The 25,481-nt window shown below is 40.8% G+C and overlaps 1 protein-coding gene across 1 annotated transcript; it reads right to left on the reverse strand.

The window, feature by feature from the left end:
* Window positions 1-8,207: 8,207 nt before the first annotated feature.
* LOC113769191 lies at window positions 8,208-8,750 on the reverse strand. Its single transcript, XM_027313659.1, has one exon. The coding sequence runs from the start codon at window positions 8,748-8,750 to the stop codon at window positions 8,208-8,210; it is 543 nt and encodes a 180-aa protein (XP_027169460.1).
* Window positions 8,751-25,481: the final 16,731 nt, after the last annotated feature.

Here is a 25,481-nt window from a genome sequence, read left to right on the forward strand (position 1 = left end):
CTACTAGATTCATTTACATCTAATGCATTGTACAATATACACATGGCCTTGGCATTCAAAGAAAGGTATCTCTTGTCTTTTTCATTCAATTCTTGTCTAGTCTTTAATCTACTCAAATTAGTGGTAGAGTCAATTATTCTGGCTTCATAAGGACCATCTTCTACCACATACCATAATTCAATATAAACGGATTGTAAGAAAATCATCATTCTTTGTTTCCACACGCTAAAATGAGAACCATTAAACATAGGTGGTCTATCAATAGATTGCCCTTCTAAAAAAGAAACTTTTATGGTTGCCATGATCTTTACTCTAAGCGGTTAAGCTTGATCAAAAGAGACCAAGCTCTGATACCAATTGTAAGTGCCCGGTGCAACCCAATGAGTACAAACAAATTCACAATGATGCACAAAGATATATCAAATTTAAGCACAAGAAAGAAAACTTAATTAAAGAGAAAGGATAAGAAATGCAAACCAAATATCAAACCAATAGCCTCTTCAATTGATGGCGATGCTAACCAAGATGTACAAGTGAAGGCTCACTCCTTCCTCACCCCAAACACACTTTGGTTGAGCCAAGGAGTTTTACAACAATTCTAGTTAACCCTCAACAACCTACACTTGAAAGATCACTCACCCAATTAAGAACTATTTTATACAAATGAGGCAACCTTCACCAAGGTTTTACCACTTCAAGTGATAGGTTCACCTTCACCAAGGTTTTACTCCTCCTAGAGAATAACTATTGTTAAAACTTCTTGTGAAATGTTTCTTGCATTATGTACTCGACTGCATCTCATGCGTGCTTGCATGTGAATTCATGATATGAGTTTGGCTTCAATGAGTTCTTGGAGAGTCTTGTGCTGAACACCAACGTCTCCACTCCTGTTTATTGTCCATGACATGATCTGGAGCTCAAAAAGGGGCTCCCTCTTAATGTTAATGTTAATGTTAAATGATCTATTTGAGCGTTGGGTGTTCAAGTGCTATGACTTCACTGGCTCACGAGAGCAATAAACGGACATTTGTTCTTTGAATCATGACATCATCGAAAGGATCGAAATGCAATATTGTGAAATATATTTGATTACTGATTTTACTGGTTACTCGCTGAGCTTCTAACTCACCCCAAAAATGTTTTATTCCCCTCCACAGGGCTCGAGTCGAAGGAAACGTTTGTATTAAAGTTCTCCGTGTGAATGGTTGGTATCAAGGATCAGAGTGGCGCAGCGGAAGCGTGGACGCTTCGCTTTTGATATGTAATTCTTGGAGAATTTAATGTATATTTGAGATTTATATTGTAATTTAATTGAGGACTTTAGTGAATGACTGAGTCCCGGCGAGAGCTGGGCAGGCGGCCCGCCGAACCCTCTGGTTCGCCTTAGGGGGAGGTGGGGCTGTCACAAAACTCGCTTTTAGAGGAGTGATCTTGAGAAAAACTTGATCTCCAACTGCAAACTCCAAATCCTTTCTTCGATTATCTGCATAACTCTTTTGGCGGCTCTAAACTGTTTGAATCCTTTGGCGTATCAACTTCACCTTTTCGTACACCTCCTCAATCCATGGTACTGCAGTTGGATCTAAGATCTTTCTTTCACCTATTTCATTCCAACAAATTAGAGATCTACACTTCCGCTCATAAGGAGCCATTTGAATGAATGAATGGAAGCTATTATTATAAGCAAACTCCACCAATTTTAAGTACTTACTCCAACTTTCTCCAAAATTCAAAATACATGATCTCAACATGTCCTCAAGAGTCTAAATTGTCCTCTCTGACTATCCATCCGTCTGTGGGTGGTAGGTAGTAATAAAACTCAATTTAGATTCTAGCATTTCTTGCATCTTCTGCCAGAATCGAGAAACAAATCGAGGGTCTCAATCGGACACAATACTCACTGGTATCCCATGTAACCTTATAATTTCATCCAAATATAGCTTAGCTAGCTTCTCCAGTGAGTACTTCAAGCTAATCGACAGAAAATGAGCAGATTTGGTCAATATATCCACTATCACCAAAATGGTGTCATGACCTCTTTGTGTCCTTGTTAATCCAGATACAAAATTCATGGTGATATTTTTTCATTTTTACTCGGGTATTTCCAAAGGTTGCAATAGGCCAGATGGTTTCTGATGCTCGGCTTTAACCTGCTGGCAAATCAAACATGTCTGGACAAATCGAGCAATTTCCTTCTTCATATTCTCCCACCAATGTAAGCTCTTCAAGTCTTGGTACATTTTATTTCCTCCAGAATGTACCGTATACTTAGAACGGTGAGTTTCTTCTAAAATTTCCCTTTTTAGCCCTTCATCCTTTGGCACTACTATGCGATCTTGAAATCTTAGTACACCATTTAATCCCAAATTAAAATTTGACTTTTCCCCCTTTTTAACTTTCTCCAAATACTTTTGTACCTCTGAATCCTTCTCTTGTGCCTCCTTGATACAATCTAATAAAGTAGATTTCACAACATTGTTCCCAAGGATTACCTTTCTTGGTTCAAGATGAGGGTTCCAAACACTAACTTCTTCTAACAAGTGTAATTTTTTAATCATCAATCTAACCACTTGCACTTTATGACTCAAAACATCGGCTACAACATTAGCTTTCCCCGGGTGATAATTAATCGTACAATCATAATCCTCCAAAAACTCCACCCATCTACGTTGTCTCAAGTTTAACTCTTTTTGGAAAAACAAGTATTTAAGGCTCTTGTAGTCTGTAAAAACCTCAAACGTCACCCCATATAGGTAATGTCTCCACTTTTTCAATGCAAACACTACTGTCGCTGTGACGGCCCCACCTTACCCCAAGGAGAACCAAAGGGTTCGGCAGACCGCCTGCCCAGTTCTCGCCAGGACTACGGAGTCGAATCACACAAACCCGATATAGCGCACAAACGAATCCCCAAGAGAACAATCAATCGAAGACTACTAAGTTGAGAAGCATGGTGTCTTATGGGACCATCACAGTCGCTAACTCCAAATCATAAGTTGGATAACTTCTCTCGTGAGGTTTTAATTTTCGATAAGCATACGCAATTATCCTCTCATTTTGTATCAATACACACCTCAAGTCTTATTTTGAAGCATCAGTGTAAACCACAAAAGTATCGTTTCCATTAGGTAAGGCTAAGACAGGTGCCCTTGTCAGTCGTCTCTTCAACTCTTGAAAACTTTCTTCATACTTAAAACTCCACATAAACTTCCCACTCTTCTTAGTCAACTCAGTCAGGGGTCCCGCAATCTTAGAAAAATCTTTGATAAACCTCTGGTAATACCTTACTTGTGATACCCCGACTTCTTTAAACACTAAATTCTAATCAAAAGAAAAAAAAAACCTAGTTTACTTGTGACTAACCGATTTTCTTAGATTTCTCACTTTTAATCGGAACCCTAATTGTAATCAATTGAATTGTAAAATCCCGCACATTTTTCTTAAAATTCCTTTTATTTGGAAATTATTACTTTCTAATAGCCCCTACTACTCAATCACCCCACAATAAGTGTAAATGAACCTAGAAAGTAGGGTTTCACTTTTCGTTTTCAAGTTAGAGCGAATTAGGGTTTTCACATTTTTCCGTAGTGTGACTATTCGGTACGGAGTGAGAATCAAATTTGGTAGGTAAGAGTGAATTTTGGATGAGGAAATATTATATGATTTGAAGTGATAATAATAAGTTAGTGATTAGAAGGTAAAAACCTTAGTATACGTGATTTAAGAAAAAACAGCTCGAACCGACGGGTATCGATCACTACCGATTGAACCCACCACTTGACCACCACTTCCCTACCACCACATACCCTTGATATTTTTGCAAAATATCCCCCTCATCCTCAGCCATATAACCGAAATATGTGGCCAAAATGCAAGGAAAAGAAAACAAAATTTTAGTTGATTTTGGTGATGACAAGTGTCAACCACCTATGGTTCCTTGACCAACCTTTTGTCTTGCCTTCTTATCTCTCATTTCAGCTCATTTTCCCTCATTTTCTTTCTGTTTTGGCTGAGAGCAAGGAGAGGCAAAAGAGTGAGGAGAGTTTTCAATCTTCTACCTTGAATCCAACCTTTTGAGTGCAACCAAGAAAAACTAAACACATTAATCACTAGTTTGGAAGCTTGGGAAGCTTAAGGAACCAAAATTTTCAAGGAGAGGTGGAGGATCATTCTTGCAAGCTCTTGTCTTCAAGTATAATGGCTGATCGACCTTTCTTTCTCTATTAATCATGATTAAGTTGGGTATTAATGTTAGTATTGTGCTTGTGATGCTTGTTCCAAGTGATTTTGATGATTAGATGGATGACTTTTGAGTTAAGGTTTCTTGTGGGTTAGGTGTTGTATGATGTATATATCTGGTATATAATCTTGTAAAGGAGATGGTAGTGGTAGTTTCAAGGTAAAAATGTGAATTATAGCTTGAATATAGCAAAATTCCAGATTTCTGGAAATTGTAGCTTCAGTTCTGCCCGATTCCATTTCATCATGTTAGAAGCCGAATTAGGCTTATCACAAAACATGAAAGTTGTATAGAATGATATTTTATGGTTGCCTACAAAATTTCAGCTCAATCGGAGAAACATAGCCTGTGAAAAGATGAAAATACCCTGACTGCCCTAGGAGTAAAATCAGCGGACAGTTTTGACAGTACACTAAGTTGGTTGCGTTTGTTCACCTGGATACGTACTAAACTAGCTTTTAGTCAAAACATAAAAGTTTTAGTACTTTTTCTTAGCTTTTCAACTCCTCAAAGAATGTCTTAAACGGACTTTGGTAGCTTGACATATGGTCATTTAAAGGTAGTCCGGTTAATTGGTCTATTAGTAGGAATTTGGTTCTGTGAATTGGGAATTGGACTGGGTTACACTAGAAATTGGACTGAGTGATCTTCACCAAAGTTGTAGCCCTTTGTCTTAGCTTCGAAACAGCATAAGTTTCACCTCAATCCGATAAGTGTAGTTTCAGTTGTGTCCGTTACGTAAAAACACGTCAAATCTGTCTTTTGTTAAACTTCATTTCCGCACATGTCGTTAGCTTGATTTTTGTACTTGTATTACCTTGAGCCTATTGAATGGCTATTGTGATGGATTTATATTGTGTATGACTTTGGGATTGGTTGAGGAAAAGAATGAAGCCATAAATGGCTGGAAAATAGGTAAACACAAAGGACGTACTGCCCAAATTTACGCTCAAGGGTTAGGTAGACATACTTGTAACTTGAGTAAGGGTTAAGAGCGATTACCACTTGAACTATCTAGGATATTTGCGTCTTCTTTTATCGAGGTATATCAGTGAGGATTTGGCCGAACTTGTACCCTTGAGAAATACAACCATGACTACTAGAAATACGTTTTCCTTGTATTATCGACTCAAATGGCATTTCCAAGTATAAATGTTACAAAGTTATATAGTTTGAAAAGAGAGCGAGTGTTTCACGAATATTCTCCAAGTGAATTTCCATGTCTTGATTCTTATTGAACAAAACGTCTAAGTTTCGAACCTTAGTCATTTTTCAAAGTTCTGGAACAAAGTTTTATCGCAGATTTGGACTCCAAACCCGGAGTATAACCCAGACGTGATTACTAGGGGCACTTCATTTTGGTGAGTGCTTCCAAATACCTGATTGAACTGGACACTTGTTTCCAATACTTGATCAATATGATTAAATGATACATGATTGGTTTGATCGGGCAAGAGTGTACTTTATCGCACTTGCCCTTATTTGATATATACTTGTTTATTGTTGAAATTGATTTGATATACTTGTTTATAATGTGCGCACTTCCTGGAATTCCAGAAACCCTGCGGCAAGTTACTCGAGTCGAGCCGGAAAGGGCTTGATCGATTGGGTAACGAACCCTGGGTCTCTTGTTTGTCGAGTGGAGTGATATCTCCTCGACTAATCGGTATACTCGAGTATTACCACCCGTGTTTATTGAGGATTTTGGGCCCAGCAGGGGGTTTGAATGGTGGACGGAGAGTAGTGTAAGTGGTGTCCTACTGGATTGGTTACTTACTTGAAAGTTGACGGAGTGTCAACTATTACGTGATGCAATGGGAATTTGGCTCCTGAGAGCCCTCCGTATCCTTATACTTTGGAATGATTATTACTTATTGGATTATTGTTTATTCTGAAAAACTTTTACACTCGCTCATTTTGAGATTGCTACTTGACGTGCTATTGCTCACTTTTATGAACTCTTCATGCTCGTTACTTTGCTATATCAAAAATTTGTACTTATAAATAATCGTCAATTTACTATTTGGAACCTCACTGGGCTTTTAGCTCATTCCACGCCATTTGTTTTCCTTACAGGGGTACGAGCGAGGCGCGAGACTAGAGCTGTTAAACGAATCGAACTGTTCTGTAGTTCGGCTCTTTTTCGACACGTTCATGTTCGTGAAAGACTCGTTCGAAACTTTAAACGAACCGAGTTCGAACGAATTTTTTTTGTTCGATTAATAATCGAGCGAATACGAGCATGTTCGCGAGTTTTAACGAACGTTTGCGAACATGGACATAATTATCATTTGACAAATATTAGGGTTAATTTTATGGCTAAACTTTTATATTTGGAGGGTTTTATTTGTTGTTTTTATGTTAATGTTAGTTATATAGTTAATGAATAATAGAATTTAGTCACTTAGTGCTTTAATTAATTTTTAGAATGATTAAAGATTTGTATGACATATTTAAGGTTTAAAATAATTTGGATTCGAACATTTCGAACATATTGGCAAACAACTCGTTTATGTTAAACGAGTCAAACACGAACATGAACTTTACTTAACGAGCTGAACACGAACACAAGTTTGGAGTTCAAAAATTAACGAACGAACACGAACGTTGTTCGAATCGCTTAATGAACAGAGCTTAAACATAAGCTACTCGATTCGATTCGGTTCGTTTACAGCTCTACGCGAGACGTGTACAAACTAGCGTAGTCTAGTTGTTTTGAATTTTGTAATTATACTCGCACCAGTCGCTCGATCAGGGTTGAATGTACTGAGAATTTAAATCTTTTGATATATTTGGAACTGTATGGATGGTTGAGATAGAAATAAATGTATTCGTATGTTCCAAACTTGGGAACCGTTATTTCGTTTATTATTGAGGTTGCACCTTATTTTAATTGATGCGAGTGAGTGAGTCCTGGCGAGAGTTGGGCAGGCGGTCCGCTAAACCCTAGGGTACGCCCTGGGGGAGGTGGGGCCGTCACACTACTAACCCTAAGAAATTTCGAATTTCAGTAGGATTTTCCGGTTGCTTCCACTAAAAAACTGCTTCAATTTTGGTCAGATCCACCTTAATTCCATCCTTGAAGATTATATGACCTAAGAAAGTTACTTCCTTCAACCAGAATTCACATTTATTGAACTTAGCATACAGTTGATGTTCTCTCAAGGTTTGCAAGACAATCCTCAAATATTTCTTATGATCCTCCAAAATCTTAGAATACACCAATATATCATCAATGAACACCACCACAAATTGATCTAAATAGGGTTTAAAGATTTGATGCATTTAATCCATGAAAGCTGCAGGGGCATTAGTTAACCCAAACGGCATCACTGCAAACTCGAAGTGCTCGTACCTCAAATTAAAGGCAGTCTTAGGTATATCTTTTTCCAAAATTCTCAATTGATAATAACCTTGCCTGAGATCCAACTTTGAGAAACTACCGCCCCTTGCAATTGGTTAAACAATTCATCAATGTCGAGTAAAGGGTACTTGTTTTTAACGGTAACATCATTCAAGTCTCGGTAGTCTATACACAATCTTAAACTCCCATCATTCTTTTTCACAAATAATACTGGATCTCTCCACAGAGATTCATTTTCTTTTATAAAGTCTCACTCTAGTAAATCCTACAATTGTAACTTCAGTTCTTTCAATGCAGTTGGAGCCATTCTATAAGGTGTCTTAGAGATAGGTGCTATCCCTGGAGCCACATCAATTTTAAATGCTATCTCTCTTTTCGGTGGCAATGACTCTAGTTTCTCAGGCAAAACATCTAGATAGTCCTTTACCACAGGCATCTCCTCCAACCTCACCTTATCACTAGGAGTATTTATAAGAAAAGCCAAATATCCTTGAACTCCCTTACTCAACATTTTTCTAACTCAAATTCCTGAAATAAGGGCAGATGAGTCTAGTCTACCCCTTACATCTAATTTTAGGGTTACCTCTCCCGGAATACATAGCTTTATCTTTTCATCTTACAATTCAACTGAGCATGGTAGCGAGCTAACCAATCCATACCTAGGATGACATCATACCCCTTAATAGCTAAACCCATCAAATTGGCCAATAATTTTCGCTCTCCAACCCGTATCTCGCAATTTCTATACACCAAGTTGGCAATTAAACTTTGATCTCCAGTAGGCGTTTTAACCTCCAAGTCATAGGGTAACTTAATCTGCCTCGCGTCTACCCCACTCATGAATTTAGGGTTTACAAAAGAATGTGTCGCACCAGGGTCAATTAAAACCTTAACTAAGCGGTCGAAGATAGGAATCGTATCTTCAACGACCTCAGTGGGATCGGGAACCTGCTCATGGTCTAATGTATAAACCCTAGCCGACACCTTAGGTTGACTTCCTCCAGCACTAGATTGTTTAGATGTTGACTTGTTTGGCCGTTGAGTATTACCTCCCTCCTTCGGCACACTTGGACATCTTGAGAGCTGATACTCGGAACTGCCATAATACAAACACTTTCCCGACTTCTTCCAACATTCATTCTCCATGTGGTTGGCCTTACCACAACAACCACAAACAACTTGAGGAGCTACGACCTGTCCACTAGGAGGTGTTCCTCTCGATTGACCTCGTCCACTGTGGCCTCCTCTTGATATAGTCCCTCTTGGTGTTGCAGATGTCTTTACTCCTCCTGTTCCTCTTCTTATTTTTGGAGATGGAGCACTCTTATCCGCTTATCCAGGAGGGTTACTAGGAGCGCCCCTTTTCTTTGCACAAAAATCTCTAAGTTGCAGCTTTGCACTCTCGACTCGCTGTGCTTTCTCTAGGGTCTCAGTGAAAGTAGAGATTTGAGCTGCCGCTAGCCACTCTTGAATCTCCACATTTAGCCCTTGTACAAATTGTGACGCCCCGAAAAAAAATGAGTTTGAGAACCCGGAAATTTTCTAATTTTCTAGGGTTTATTTTATTTAATCGCCCGCCTTTTCTACATTTTCTTGATTAGAAAAATTCCCCAGATAAAGTTTATGAGCAAAAATAGTTTTAAAATGATTTTTCTAGTATCGGTTAGTTTTTGAGAAATTAAGAGCGTATTTTGAACGTGGGACCCGCAAGTGTGGTAAATGCATTATATTTTTGACAACTTGTTGGAATTTTGTATTAAGTGATATTATTTTACAATGTGTTAAGATATTTGTATTGGAGAGACAAAAAGATACGATTAAAACCCTAAAGGACCATTTGTCACAAAACCATTGGACCTTGACTTTTGACCAAGACTTTTCTAACTTTACTAAAACCAATTTGGACCCAATTTCTCTCCATTTTAGCTTGTCTTGGACGAAATTTTGAGAGAAAAAGAGAGAGAAAATCCATCATCTTGCACTTCAATTTCTTGTCCAAATCTTGAGTTCCAACCGATTAAATTGCAAATCACTCCATAAAACTTGCTAGCTAAGGAAGATTGAAGCTCTTGGTGGAGTTGTTTTGGAAGAAAATCCCTAAGTCATCACCTTTCTTGATATTTGAAGGTATCATGTCTAGCCATCCTTTCTTTGTTCTTGATAGCATGGATGAATTAGTGACTTGTGATGGCTAAAGAGATGGTTTGATGGATTATATTTTGAGTTGTGGTTGAATGGATGAACTTTTATTATTTTTGGGGATTTTTCTGTTTTAATATGAAAATGATTGTGTGGCTATATATGATGATTGGAAATGGTATATAATGATTCTAGAAGGTGGAAAAAGTGGAAGATTGCAAGTAAATTCTGTTTTGGAAGAAATCTGGAAAATTAGGGTTCTTGGTTCTTCATTCTGTCCGAATTTTTAGCTCCTAGTTAGAGGCTGAATTGGCCTTGGCTTAAAACATTAAAGTTGTAGGGAATGATATTTTAAATGTGCCTACAAAATTTCAGGTCAATCAGAGTAGCGTAGAGTGAGAAAAGTCAAAATTACTATTGCTGTTCTGGTTTTACCCGAATGTAAGAATTGCGCCTGTAATTGGTTGTTTTGGCTGGAATTGCTTCCGAATTGGTTGTTGAGGCCTTCTGATGAAATTTATCCCTGTTTCTTAGCTTTCAGGTGGTTTTGGAATTTCTGGATTTGGACTTGGAAAGCCTGAGTTATGATGTTTCCGCTAGAATGCGTTCTGTGAATCTGTTTTTGTGATACTGGTATGGTATCTTGCATTTTTGACCTGGTTACACTCGAAACTGGGTTGAGTGACCTTCTTCAATATTGTAGCCCTGTCTCTTAGCTTCGAAACAGTGGGTCTTTGACCCCCATCCGATACTCTTAGTACCTTTGGTGCCATTACCGCAAAAGGACGTCAAAACTGTTTTTCTGGTTTTGAGCTTAACTTTCATTTCCGGACTTTTCCCTAGCTTGACTTGTATTTGTACTACTTGGAGCTTGCTGAATGGCTATTGGATGAACTTGTTGTTGTGTATGTACCTTTGGGACTGGATGAGGAAATCATGAAGCCATGACGGCTGGAAAAGTAAGCAAATTTAGGGGAAGTGCTGTCCGAACTTTTAAAGGATTTGTTTGCATTGAGTTTGTGATCTAAAACTTGGATTTGAGTAAGGCAATGTTATATGATGGATGATTTCTGAGCCATGGAGGTGAGTGACCTCAAACTATTTCTAAAGTTATTTATGAACTGTTTCCTGCATTATTTACTTTTGAACTGTTTTCTTGTCTTATTTACTTTTGAACTGTTTCCAAAGTTACTTTTGAACTGTTTTCTTGCATATCATGCGTGCTTACATGTGAGTGTTCCTTGTTTGCTATATTTCCTTGACTTATTGGCTTGTTATTATTGATTGATAATGTGTTAAGTGCTTTCAATGATTGTTAAAACAAGTTTTCTAGGCGAGTGTGTACTTTATCGCACTCGACCTAAATAAATATGAAACTTTCAATGATTAATGATTAAATGCTAGTTGCGCATGAATGTAAGTTGTTTGGCTGAACTGGCCACTGCCCTTCGTTACCGATCGACTCGAGTCAGAAGCGGACTCGGTCGGGCGATATGGTGACCCTGGGTGAATTTGGTATACTCGAGTATTACCTTGTAGTCCGGCTACATCCGGATGGGTGGAGTCCGGCTACGTCCGGATGGGTGGAGACCGGCCAACGTCCGGAAAAAAAAAAAAAGATGAACGAATAAAAAGATGAACGAGGGATTATTTATAAAAAATGAACGTATCCTTTTCATGAATGTTACTATCGCTTTCCATTGTACATGTTTCTTGAATTATTGATACTCCATATTTAATGTTTTGTAAATGCTGTAATCGTTTCAGGACTTATCATGTGATTTATGACATCATTGAAAAGAAATATTGTTAAACCGATTGGATTACTGATTTTCTGGTTACTCGCTGAGCTTCTAGCTCACCCCAAAAATATTTTATTCCCCTCCACAGGGCTCAAGGCGAAGGCAGGACTTGTTGTGCTTATTCACGTGAATGGATGGCCTTTATGTTGTACAATTTGGATTTGGAATCATTTTATGTATAGTTGGGAATTGTTTCCGCTGCAATTGTGACATGTAATTATTGGAGACTTGGATGTATATTTGTGGACCATGTGTTGTATCTTTGAGGTTTATTCTTGTAATTCATTTGAGGACTTTAGTGAACGACTGAGTCCCGGCGAGAGCCGGGCAGCGGCCCGCCGAACCCTCTGGTTCGCCTTAGGGGGAGGTGGGGTCGTCACACAAATTGCCTTATCCTTCTCCTCTCAGTGGCCACTAACTCCGGAGCAAACCTAGAAATCATAGTGAATTGCTCCTTATGGTCAACCATGCTAGAAGTCACCTGTCTCAACTTTATAAATTCATCCTCCTTTTTCTCTTAAATCATGGGCAGGAGAAACTTCTTATTAAACTCTCTTACAAATTTTTTCCAGATCCAAGGGGTCTGTGCTCTTTCCCATTGGTAACCCCCCCACTTCTCCCAAGGGCAAACACAAGGGTATCTGCGGAACGCCTGCCCAGCTCTCGCCAAAACTCGATACAATTTTCGTTCAAGGTTAATACAATAATGACTATTAATACCAGACGACATAAGAAAAGAAGTCACTTCCAGGCATAGATATTCAATCTTATATTACAAGATACCAAAAGTACATCTCATGTTCAAAATATACAATCTCCAAAAGTCGTCTAGACAAATACAATCAAAATTTCAAATTCAACAGTGTATCAAGTCCCAAAATACAACCGTTATAATTCGACCAAACAATTACAACCAAGGTACTAATCAAAAGAGTAATCTAGTCAGCTTTTCTCCAAAATCTTCCCATCCGGTCCTGCTAAGGAAAACAAATCTGACGGGGTGAGCGAATGCCCGTGAGGCCAAGAAAAAAAACATGCACATGCACATGCGAACACAAAGTTCAAGTAACAAGTAACAATAACATATGTACAGGAATTAAAGTCAGAAAATTCAAGTAATTCACAATTGAGCACTACCTCCTTCCTTCGGTATACTCAGACAATTCGCGATCTGATGTTCAGTGCTGCCACAATACAAACACTTTCCCGATTTCTTCCAACACTCATTCTCTGTATGGTTAGGCTTACGACAATAACCACAAATAACTTGAGGAGCCACAGCCTGACCACTTGGAGGTGTCTCCCTCGGTTGACCTCGTCCATTGTGACCTCCTCTTGATTGAGTCCTTTTTGGTGTACTAGATGTCTCAACTCCTCTTGTTCCTTTTAGAAGGTAGGGCACCCTTATCTGCTTGTCCAAGAGGATGACTAGGAGTGCCTCTTTTCTTGGCATGAAAATCCTTAACTTGCAGCCTTGCTGTAATGCCCCTGACCAATATTGTCCCACAGTTAACCACCCCATTGGGCCGTGGGTTTTGTTCTTGGAGGTGGGGTTATACCCACAACAAGTGAAGAGCCCAAGCCCGCAGGTCAAGAAGCCCAGCACCCCTCCAAAAGGCCTCGGTCAGGTGGGAGAGACCACTATAGGCTATTAAAGCAGCCCCAGGACTTTCTCCCTAGCCGATGTGGGATCATTACAATCCACCCCCCTTAGGAGACCCAGCGTCCTCGCTGGCACACCGGGGTCGGGAGTCAGCTCTGATACCACTGTAACGCCCCTGACCAATATTGTCCCACAGTTAACCACCCCATTGGGCCGTGGGTTTTGTTCTTGGAGGTGGGGTTATACCCACAACAAGTGAAGAGCCCAAGCCCGCAGGTCAAGAAGCCCAGCACCCCTCCAAAAGGCCTCGGTCAGGTGGGAGAGACCACTATAGGCTATTAAAGCAGCCCCAGGACTTCCTCCCTAGCCGATGTGGGATCATTACACTTGCACTTTCGACACTCTGCGCCTTCTCTAGAGCTTCGGTGAAAGTAGAGATTTGGGCCGCTGCTAATCCCTCTTGAATCTCCATATTAAGTCCATGTATAAATCGCCTTATCCTTCTCCTCTCAGTGGCTATCAATTCCGGGTCATTTCTAGAAAGTTTAGTGAATTTTTCCTCATACTCAGCCACACTAGATGCCCCCTGCTTCACTTTTATGAATTCGTCCTCTCGTTTCTCTTGAACCAAGAGCGAGAGAAACTTCTCATTAAACTCTCTTAAAAGGTTTTCCCAAATCCAAGGGGTTTGTGCTTTTTCCCATTTTCCCCTTATCATATCCCACCAAGCACGTGTTGCACCCTCAAACTGAAAGACAGCAAAAGTCACTCGCCTCTCCTCCGCATAATCTAGGGCGGCGAAAATATTGGTCATTCTTTCTAGCCAATCTTCGCTAATTCGGGGTCAGGTCCTCCAATAAATTTAGGCGGATTAAACTTCAGAAACCTCTGCAAGCTCTATCTTCCCCTCTATCCTGTCCCCCAAGTTGGTTAAGTGGCCCTGGTCCCTGTCTCTCAACTAATCGTTCTAGGATATCAGTCATCCTATTAAAGGCAGTAGCCACTTGGTTACCCTCTACATTCTCTTGTCCTTGCGTCGGCCCAGTTGCCGATCCCTGGTCATCCCCATGAGGTTGAGTTTGTCTAGTCTCTCGCCCACGACCTCGACCACTCCTTCGTCTGTCCATAATCTTAATAGTTTTACATGCAAAATAGAAACAATTATGCGTGGGAACACTTTAAAAACAAAAGACAACATGAAAAATATTTGAAATAAAAACAACTAGCATATATTAACATTTCAAGGTTTGTAAAATTAGCAAGTCACGGGGCATTTGTAAAAATATAGCACACAGGTCCCACAAAAGTAGTTTTAGTCACATACGACCAAAGTAAAATCAGGTGCCTCAAAAGTAGGCCACACAGTGAAACAAAAATACAATGGCCTTGGCACAAGTATCACCCCAGCTATTTCTAACCACAAAAGTCAAAAGTCTGTCACTCTAGGTCTAGTCCACGGTTGGGCTATCAGGTGGAATTTCCTCCTTAGAGTTCTCCTCCGGATCCTCCTCAGTGCCCTCAGGGACTAGACTCCGTACTGTATCCATCACCTCATCAATCAGCATGGAGGTGCCAGCTAGAATCCCTGAAACCCGATCCCGGACTTCCTCGACTATCCTAGTGAGTTGGGCTCTAACCGTCCAAACCTCGCCACGTGCGGCCTCAGTCCTAGCAATCTCGTTCACTACAGTCTCCTCAAGCTCAACAATCCTAGCACCCTGAGCATCCACCGTGACGCTCAGCTTCTCTACCTCCTGAAGTAGAGCTCGGTTGGTATTCACCAACTAACGACGCTCGTCGTCAAGGGACAGTACTAGGTCATTAGGGTACGCGTACGTCAACCTACACGGACATCGAGGATACCTAGCAGCAGGCGAGTAACACACACGAGCTCCTCCACCCCGAGCTCGATAGTAAATAGGCCTAGGAGGCTCTACGTGGCCATTAACATGACCGTGATCATTAGCGGCATGTCCATTTCCATTATCCATCCCTGCAAAACCACCACAATACTCAGGTTAGAAACTTAAAGTTACTAACTCGCTCAAACATTACTTAAGGTACAATTAAATTATCTAATCCCGATTCTCAAGTGTAAAGCCTCTAAGATATCTCCCCAAATAAATCTCTAAACCTGGGCTCTTTGCCACCAAATGTCATTTAAGAAACTCTCAAGTACTAATTCTCTTTAACCACCGGAATACAATAGGTTAATAGTCAAGTGAATCCCGTGGTCCGGTATCCTAAACTTTTAGCCTAAAATACACTACAAAGATCTGAAACCTAGGCTTTGATACCAACTGTGACGCCCCCACTTCTCCCAAGAGCGAACCCAAGAGTATCTGCGGAACGCCTGCCCAACTCTCGCTAGAACTCAGTACAATTTTCGTTCAAGGTTAATACAATAATGACTATTAATACCAGACGACATAAGAAAAGAAGTCACTTCCATGCATAGATATTCAATCTTATTTTACAAGATACCAAAAGTACATCTCATTCCCAAAATATACAACCTCCAAAAGTCGTCTAGACAAATTCATTCAAAATTCCAAATTCAACAGTATATCAAGTCCCAAAATACAACCGTTATAAGTCGACCAAACAATTACAACCAAGGTACTAATCAAAAGAGTAATCTGGTCAGCTTTTTCACCAAAATCTTCCCATCCGGTCCTGCTAAGGAAAACAAATCTGACGGGGTGAGCGAATGCTCGTGAGGCCAAGAAAAAAAACATGCACATGCACATGCGAACACAAAGTTCAAGTAACAAGTAACAATAACATATGTACAGGAATTAAAGTCAAAAAATTCAAGTAATTCACAATTGAGCACTTCCTCCTTCCTTCGGTATACTCAGACAATTCGCGATCTGATGTTCAGTGCTGCCACAATACAAACACTTTCCCGATTTCTTCCAGCACTCATTCTCTGTATGGTTAGGCTTACGACAATAACCACAAATAACTTGAGGAGCCACAGCCTGACCACTTGGAGGTGTCTCCCTCGGTTGACCTCCTTCATTGTGACCTCCTCTTGATTGAGTCCTTTTTGGTGTACTAGATGTCTCTACTCCTTCTGTTCCTTTTTAGAAGGTGGGGCACCCTTATCTGCTTGTCCAAGAGGATGACTAGGAGTGCCTCTTTTCTTGGCATGAAAATCCATAACTTGCAGCCTTGCACTTTTGACTCTCTGCGCCTTCTCTAGAGCTTCGGTGAAATTAGAGATTTGGGCTGCTGCTAATCCCTCTTGAATCTCCATATTAAATCCATGTATAAATCGCCTTATCCTTCTCCTCTCAGTGGCTATCAATTCCGGGTCATTTCTAGAAAGTTTAGTGAATTTTTCCTCATACTCAGCCACGCTAGATGCCCCCTGCTTCACTTTTATGAATTCGTCCTCTCGTTTCTCTTGAACCAAGGGCGAGAGAAACTTCTCATTAAACTCTCTTAAAAGGTTTTCCCAAGTCCAAGGGGTTTGTGCTTTTTCCCATTTTCCCCTTATCATATCCCATCAAACACGTGTTGCACCCTCAAATTGAAAGACAACAAAAGTCACTCGCCTCTCCTCCGCATAATCTAGGGCGGCGAAAATATTGGTCATTCTTTCTAGCCAATCTTCGCTAATTCGGGGTCAGGTCCTCCAATAAATTTAGGCGGATTAAACTTCAGAAACTTCTCCAAGCTCTATCTTCCCCTCTATCCTGTCCCCCAATTTGGTTAAGTGGCCCTGGTCCCTGTCTCTCAACTAATCGTTCTAGGATATCCGTCATCCTATTAAAGGCAGTAGCCACTTGGTTACCCTCTACATTCTCTTGTCCTTACGTCGGCCCAGTTGCCGATCCCTGGTAATCCCCATGAGGTTGAGTTTGTCTAGTCTCTCACCCACGACCTCGACCACTCCTTCGTCTGTCCATAATCTTAATAGTTTTACATGCAAAACAGAAACAATTATGCGTGGGAACACTTTAAAAACAAAATACAACATGAAAAACATTTGAAATAAAAACAACTAGCATATATTAACATTTCAAGGTTTGTAAAATTAGCAAGTCACGGGGCATTTGCAATAATATAGCACACAGGTCCCACAAAAGTATTTTTAGTCACATACGACCAAAGTAAAATCAGGTGCCTCAAAAGTAGGCCACACAGTGAAACAAAAATACAATGGCCTTGGCACTAGTATCACCCCAGCTATTTCTAACCACAAAAGTCAAAAGTCTGTCACTCTAGGTCTAGTCCACGGTAGGGCTATCAGGTGGAATTTCCTCCTTAGAGTTCTCCTCCGGATCCTCCTCAGTGCCCTCAGGGACTAGACTCTGTACTGTATCCATCACCTCATCAATCAGCATGGAGGTGCCTGCTAGAATCCCTGAAACCCGATCCCGGACCTCCTCGACTATCCTAGTGAGTTGGCCTCTAACCCTCCAAACCTCGTCACGTGCGGCCTCAGTCCTAGCAATCTCGTTCACTACAGTCTCCTCAAGCTCAACAATCCTAGCACCCTGAGCATCCACCATGACGCTCAGCTCCTCTACCTCCTGAAGTAGAGCTCGGTTGGTATTCACCAACTAACGACGCTCGTCGTCAAGGGACAGTACTAGGTCATTAGGGTACGCGTACGTCACCCTAGACGGACATCGAGGATACCTAGCAGCAGGCGAGTAACGCACACGAGCTCCTCCACCCCGAGCTCGATAGTAAATAGGCCTAGGAGGCTCTACGTCGCCATTAACATGACCGTGATCATTAGCGGCATGTCCATTTCCATTATCCATCCCTGCAAAACCACCACAATGCTCAGGTTAGAAACTTAAAGTTACTAACTCGCTCAAACATTACTTAAGGTACAATTAAATTATCTAATCCCAATTCTCAAGTGTAAAGCCTCTAAGATATCTCCCCAAATAAATCTCTAAACCTAGGCTCTTTCCCACCAAATGTCATTTAAGAAACTCTCAAGTACTAATTCTCTTTAACCACCGGAATACAATAGGTTAATAGTTAAGTGAATCCCATGGTCCGGTATCCTAAAATTTTAGCCTATGATACACTACAAAGATCTGAAACCTAGGCTTTGATACCAACTGTGACGCCCCCACTTCTCCCAAGAGCGAACCCAAGAGTATCTGCGGAACGCCTGCCCAACTCTCGCTAGAACTCAATACAATTTTCGTTCAAGGTTAATACAATAATGACTATTAATACCAGACGACATAAGAAAAGAAGTCACTTCCATGCATAGATATTCAATCTTATTTTACAAGATACCAAAAGTACATCTGATTCCCAAAATATACAACCTCGAAAAGTCGTCTAGACAAATTCATTCAAAATTCCAAATTCAACAGTATATCAAGTCCCAAAATACAACCGTTATAAGTCGACCAAACAATTACAACCAAGGTACTAATCAAAAGAGTAATTGTGAGAACCCTAAACCTTTCATACTTGCTAAGTGTTTTGGTTTACTCTTGTTCTCGTTTAATTGAATTATTGTTCACTAATCGTTTTAAAAACGGGAAGGCCCTTGTTGGTATGTGCACTTGTGTATGAGATATGTATGTAGGTGCACGTGTTAGAAGTACATTTGAGCGTGGCAATCAAACTTGGAAAAGAGGGAAAATTTTGCGAAAATGCTGAAGGACCGAATCCGGCAGGAAATCAGGCCAGTTCTTGGCCGGATTGTGGAGAAGTTTTGAAAAAAAATGTGTTTCGTCTCTGCCTCATATCCGGCCAGGAATCCGGCCGGGAATCCGGCCAGAAACCGGCCGGATTGTGACAGGACAGCTGGTTTGACCAGCGTTTTTTCTTCCTTCTTATCACTTTTGATCACCAAAATATCTTCATTTCCTTTTCTTGTTCAGCCGTGAGCTTTGAGAGCTAAGAGAGCAAAACTCTTCATTCTTCATCTTTGATTTTCCTTCAATCTTGAAACTTCACAAATAGATTTTTAATTCCCTCCGTACAAGTGAGCTTCTTGGAAGGTTAAAGCTTTTGGGTGGAGTGATTTTTAAAGGGGAACTTGGAATTGCTAGTCTTCTTGAGTTGTGAGGTAAGATGATTAGAAAGTTCTTTCTTGCTTTGATTATGGTATAGTAGTGATTTGTGGTGGTTATACATGTTATATTGTGAATGATTGCATGGGTTTAATGGATTATGGTGAAGTTTTCTAATTAATTATGATTTTTCTGTTTTCATATGGTTATTGCTTTTGGCCATTTATGATGATAGGAAATGATATAGAATGAGGCTAGTTAGTGCCAATGAGGGTTAATTACAACCAATTTTGGGTTTGGAAGGAATTTGAGGAAGTTAGGGTTTCATAACCCCCTTTTCTGTCCGGTTTTGTATCTCATGGTTAGAGGCCAAATTGGCCTTGGCTTAAAACATGAAAGTTGTAGGTATTGATGTTATAAAGGTTTCTGTAAAATTTCAGGTGCATTGGATTAGTGTCGAATGAGATAAGTCGAAAATACTGAGACTGGTCTAGGAAGGGGTGCTGCGAACAGGGTTGCCTTTTCACTCAATTTGACCGTGCCTTTTCACTCTGATCCTCACCGAATTAGATTTGGGCCAAAACATTAAAGTTGTAGCCAAGGCTATAAACGAGTTTCCTGTAAATGTTCAGCCTGATCTGACCACTGTATCATGTGAAATGACCGAAATACCCTTGACTGTTTTCGAAACCTGTTTCGCGCCCAGATTTCTGTTTTCGTGTAGTCTTCCATTTTCGACCATGAAAATGCATGATTTGGCCTTTGAGGTCTTCTGATGAAATGTATCTTGATGTCTTAGCTACCATATGCCTTTGGAATTTCTGGATTTTGACTTGTAGAGCCGGAGTTATGATGTTTCCGCTAGAATGCATTTTGGTGAATCTGTTTTATGTTGTTGATGAAGTATCTTGTATTTTTTACCTGTTTGCACTCAAAACTGGACTGAGTGACCTTTTACATTGTTGTAGCCCTGTCTCTTAGCTTCAAAACGGTGGGTTTTACACCTTCATCCGATAATCATAACGCCAATGGTGCCAAAACCGCAAAATGATGTCAAAACTGTTTTTGTCCGAAAATGTTTCTCGCTTGCTTTTCGTATTTCTTGTGTATTTATATGACTTGTAAGCCTAGTGAATGGCTTTTGGATGGGATTATTCTATATGACATGTTGGGGCTGGTTTAAGGAAAATAATGAAGCCATTAATGGCTGGAAAATAGGTAAACACAAGGGACATGCCGTCCGTTTATTTTCTTGTAAATTGAATAAGTTAAAGTGGGTTTTGGACATGTATTTGTATCGGCCATAAGGGCATTGTTTCTAAGCAAGGTTTTAAGTGTGGAAGTTAAAGTATTTTGTCCTCCTTTTCACATGATTTTATTGGCTTCGATCATTTATTGACCACTTGAATATATATGCTATTGAGTCATACAAACGATTCCGAAAAGTTGAATTGTTTTGAGTGAAGTGTTTTCGTTACAAATTTTATAACCCTTTTGGTTTGGGTCGCATTAGGGTTATTCTTGCCCACGGATTCAAATGCCTCTTTTATGCGTTTACTCGCGCGTAGTCGGGTATTTCTTGATTTCATCCAAATCCTGTGGGATGGATTGTAATGTGGTCTTTTTGTCATTCTAGGTTTCATTGGTGATTGAGAAGTGGGCGTTATTTTGCGTGTATAGGTGAGTGTTCCTTGTTTGCTACGTTTCATGATTCTATGGCTTGTTTGAATGATTGATAACATGTTAAATGCTTTCAATGCTTGCTAAATGAGTTTTCGAGGCGAGTGTGTACTTTATCGCACTTAGCCTAAATGATTGTGAAGTTTTAATGATTGAGCGATTGAAATGTTAATTGTGCATGAATGTAAGCCTTTTGGGCTGAACTGGCCATTGCCCCTTGTTACCGGTCGTCTCGAGCCAGAAGCGGACTCGGTCGGGCGATTAGGGACTTGGGTGAACGTTTCGGTATACTCGAGTATTACCTTGTAGGTTGGTGGAGCCTGGCCAAAAGCTAGGGACGGGGTGAATGAATGAATGAATGAATGAATGAGGGGGTTTTATTCATACAAAATGCATTTTCAAATGATTGAAGGTAGGGGAATGAAAGGAGAATGAATGAATGAACGAATGAACGAATGGCTCCTTGTGAGCCCGTATCCTTTTAATGAATGTGTTTATCGCTTTATTGGTACTTGTATCTCGAATTGTTGTTTATAAGTATTGAATGCATTGATTCTCTTGTTACCTATGTGTACGGAACCTCACTGAGCTTTCCAGCTCATTCCTTTAGTTTTTGTTTTCCTTAGCAGGGGAAGCCGTGCAAGGACGAGAGCCTGTATAGACTAGCTGCGTCTAGCTCTTGATTTTCTTTTGTTATGGTTCTCGCCCCAATGTTTGGTGGGCTGGTTGTTTGGAGAATGGAGAACCTTTGTACATAAGTCGTATTGCTTTTGGGATGGATATGTATACAAGGTTACGTTTAAGTTTGGAATTATTGTTATTTCGATTGTTTTGTGGGTTTTATTGTCTTTTCTTATAGTGACTGACTGAGTCCCGGCGAGAGCTGGGCAGGCGGCCCGCTAAACCCTCTGGTTCACCTTAGGGGGAGGTGGGGCCGTTACAGTAATCTAGTCAGCTTTTCTCCAAAATCTTCCCATCCGATCCTGCTAAGGAAAACAAATCTGACGGGGTGAGCGAATGCTCGTGAGGCCAAGAAAAAAAACATGCACGTGCACATGCGAACACAAAGTTCAAGTAACAAGTAACAATAACATATGTACAGGAATTAAAGTCAGAAAATTCAAGTCATTCACAATTGAGCACTACCTCCTTCCTTCGGTATACTCAGACAATTCGCGATCTGATGTTCAGTGCTGCCACAATACAAACACTTTTCCGATTTCTTCCAGCACTCATTCTCTGTATGGTTAGGCTTACGACAATAACCACAATTAACTTGAGGAGCCACAGCCTGACCACTTGGAGGTGTCTCCCTCGGTTGACCACGTCCATTGTGACCTCCTCTTGATTGAGTCCTTTTTGGTGTACTAGATGTCTCTACTCCTCCTGTTCCTTTTTAGAAGGTGGGGAACCCTTATCTGCTTGTCCAAGAGGATGACTAGGAGTGCCTCTCTTCTTGGCATGAAAATCCATAACTTGCAGCCTTGCACTTTCGACTCTCTGCGCCTTCTCTAGAGCTTCGGTGAAAGTAGAGATTTGGGCCGCTGCTAATCCCTCTTGAATCTCCATATTAAGTCCATGTATAAATCGCCTTATCCTTCTCCTCTCAGTGGCTATCAATTCCGGGTCATTTCTAGAAAGTTTAGAGAATTTTTCCTCATACTCAGCCACGCTAGATGCCCCCTGCTTCACTTTTATGAATTCGTCCTCTCGTTTCTCTTGAACCAAGGGCGGGAGAAACTTCTCATTAAACTCTCTTAAAAGGTTTTCCCAAGTCCAAGGGGTTTGTGCTTTTTCCCATTTTCCCCTTATCATATCCCACCAAGCACGTGTTGCACCCTCAAACTGAAAGACAGCAAAAGTCACTCGCCTCTCCTCCGCATAATCTAGGGCGGCGAAAATATTGGTCATTCTTTCTAGCCAATCTTCGCTAATTCGGGGTCAGGTCCTCCAATAAATTTAGGCGGATTAAGCTTCAGAAACCTCTCCAAGCTCTATCTTCCCCTCTATCCTGTCCCCTAAGTTGGTTAAGTGGCCCTGGTCCCTGTCTGTCAACTAATCGTTCTAGGATATCAGTCATCCTATTAAAGGCAGTAGCCACTTGGTTACCCTCTACATTCTCTTGTCCTTGCGTCAGCCCAGTTGCCGATCCCTGGTCAACCCCATAAGGTTGAGTTTGTCTAGTCTCTCGCCCACGACCTCGACCACTCCTTCGTCTGTCCATAATCTTAATAGTTTTACATGCAAAATAGAAACAATTATGCTTGGGAACACTTTAAAACCAAAAGAAAACATGAAAAACATTTGAAATTAAAACAACTACCATATATTAACATTTCAAGGTTTGTAAAATTAGCAAGTCACGGGGCATTTTGCAAAAATATAGCACACAGGTCCCACAAAAATATTTTTAGTCACATACGACCAAAGTAAAATCAGGTGCCTCAAAAGTAGGCCACACAGTGAAACAAAAATACAATGGCCTTGGCACTAGTATCACCCCAGCTATTTCTAACCACAAAAGTCAAAAGTCTGTCACTCTAGGTCTAGTCCAGGGTAGGGCTATCAGGTGGAATTTCTTCCTTAGAGTTCTCCTCTGGATCCTCCTCAGTGCCCTCAGGGACTAGACTCTGTACTGTATCCATCACCTCATCAATCAGCATGGAGGTGCCAGCTAGAATCCCTGAAACCCGATCCCGGACCTCCTCGACTATCCTAGTGAGTTGGCCTCTAACCCTCCAAACCTCGTCAGGTGCGGCCTCAGTCCTAGCAATCTCGTTCACTACAGTCTCCTCAAGCTCAGCAATCCTAGCACCCTGAGCATCACCGTGACGCTCAGCTCCTCTACCTCCTGAAGTAGAGCTCGGTTGGTATTCACCAACTAACGACGCTCGTCGTCAAGGGACAGTACTAGGTCATTAGGGTACGCGTACGTCACCCTACACGGACATCGAGGATACCTAGCAGCAGGCGAGTAACGCACACGAGCTCCTCCACCCCGAGCTCGATAGTAAATAGGCCTAAGAGGCTCTACGTGGCCATTAACATGACCGTGATCATTAGCGGCATGTCCATTTCCATTATCCATCCCTGCAAAACCACCACAATGCTCAGGTTAGAAACTTAAAGTTACTAACTCGCTCAAACATTACTTAAGGTACAATTAAATTATCTAATCCCGATTCTCAAGTGTAAAGCCTCTAAGATATCTCCCCAAATAAATCTCTAAACCTAGGCTCTTTGCCACCAAATGTCATTTAAGAAACTCTCAAGTACTAATTCTCTTTAACCACCGGAATACAATAGGTTAATATTCAAGTGAATCCCATGGTCCGATATCCTAAACTTTTGGTCTAAGATACACTACAAAGATCTGAAACCTAGACTTTGATACCAACTGTGACGCCCCCACTTCTCCCAAGAGCGAACCCAAGAGTATCTGCGGAACTCCTGCCCAACTCTCGCTAGAACTCAATACAATTTTCGTTCAAGGTTAATACAATAATGACTATTAATACCAGACGACATAAGAAAAGAAGTCACTTCCATGCATAGATATTCAATCTTATTTTACAAGATACCAAAAGTACATCTCATTCCCAAAATATACAACCTCGAAAAGTCGTCTAGACAAATTCATTCAAAATTCCAAATTCAACAGTATATCAAGTCCCAAAATACAACCGTTATAAGTCGACCAAACAATTACAACCAAGGTACTAATAAAAAGAGTAATCTAGTCAGCTTTTCTCCAAAATCTTCTCATCCGGTCCTGCTAAGGAAAACAAATCTGACGGGGTGAGCGAATGCTCGTGAGGCCAAGAAAAAAAACATGCACGTGCACATGCGAACACAAAGTTCAAGTAACAAGTAACAATAACATATGTACAGGAATTAAAGTCAGAAAATTCAAGTCATTCACAATTGAGCACTACCTCCTTCCTTCGGTATACTCAGACAATTCGCGATCTGATGTTCAGTGCTGCCACAATACAAACACTTTTCCGATTTCTTCCAGCACTCATTCTCTGTATGGTTAGGCTTACGACAATAACCACAATTAACTTGAGGAGCCACAGCCTGACCACTTGGAGGTGTCTCCCTCGGTTGACCTCGTCCATTGTGACCTCCTCTTGATTGAGTCCTTTTTGGTGTACTAGATGTCTCTACTCCTCCTGTTCCTTTTTAGAAGGTGGGGAACCCTTATCTGCTTGTCCAAGAGGATGACTAGGAGTGCCTCTCTTCTTGGCATGAAAATCCTTAACTTGCAGCCTTGCACTTTCGACTCTCTGCGCCTTCTCTAGAGCTTCGGTGAAAGTAGAGATTTGGGCCGCTGCTAATCCCTCTTGAATCTCCATATTAAGTCCATGTATAAATCGCCTTATCCTTCTCCTCTCAGTGGCTATCAATTCCGGGTCATTTCTAGAAAGTTTAGAGAATTTTTCCTCATACTCAGCCACGCTAGATGCCCCCTGCTTCACTTTTATGAATTCGTCCTCTCGTTTCTCTTGAACCAAGGGCGGGAGAAACTTCTCATTAAACTCTCTTAAAAGGTTTTCCCAAGTCCAAGGGGTTTGTGCTTTTTCCCATTTCCCCCTTATCATATCCCACCAAGCACGTGTTGCACCCTCAAACTGAAAGACAGCAAAAG

This window comes from Coffea eugenioides, chromosome 4 (assembly GCF_003713205.1).
Source record: "Coffea eugenioides isolate CCC68of chromosome 4, Ceug_1.0, whole genome shotgun sequence".
Classification (NCBI taxonomy): Eukaryota; Viridiplantae; Streptophyta; class Magnoliopsida; order Gentianales; family Rubiaceae; genus Coffea; species Coffea eugenioides.

Coding starts and splice junctions, on each gene's coding strand:
- LOC113769191 (XM_027313659.1), bottom strand. CDS start 8,750: ATGGAGAATGAATGTTGGAAGAAGTCGGGAAAGTGTTTGTATTATGGC.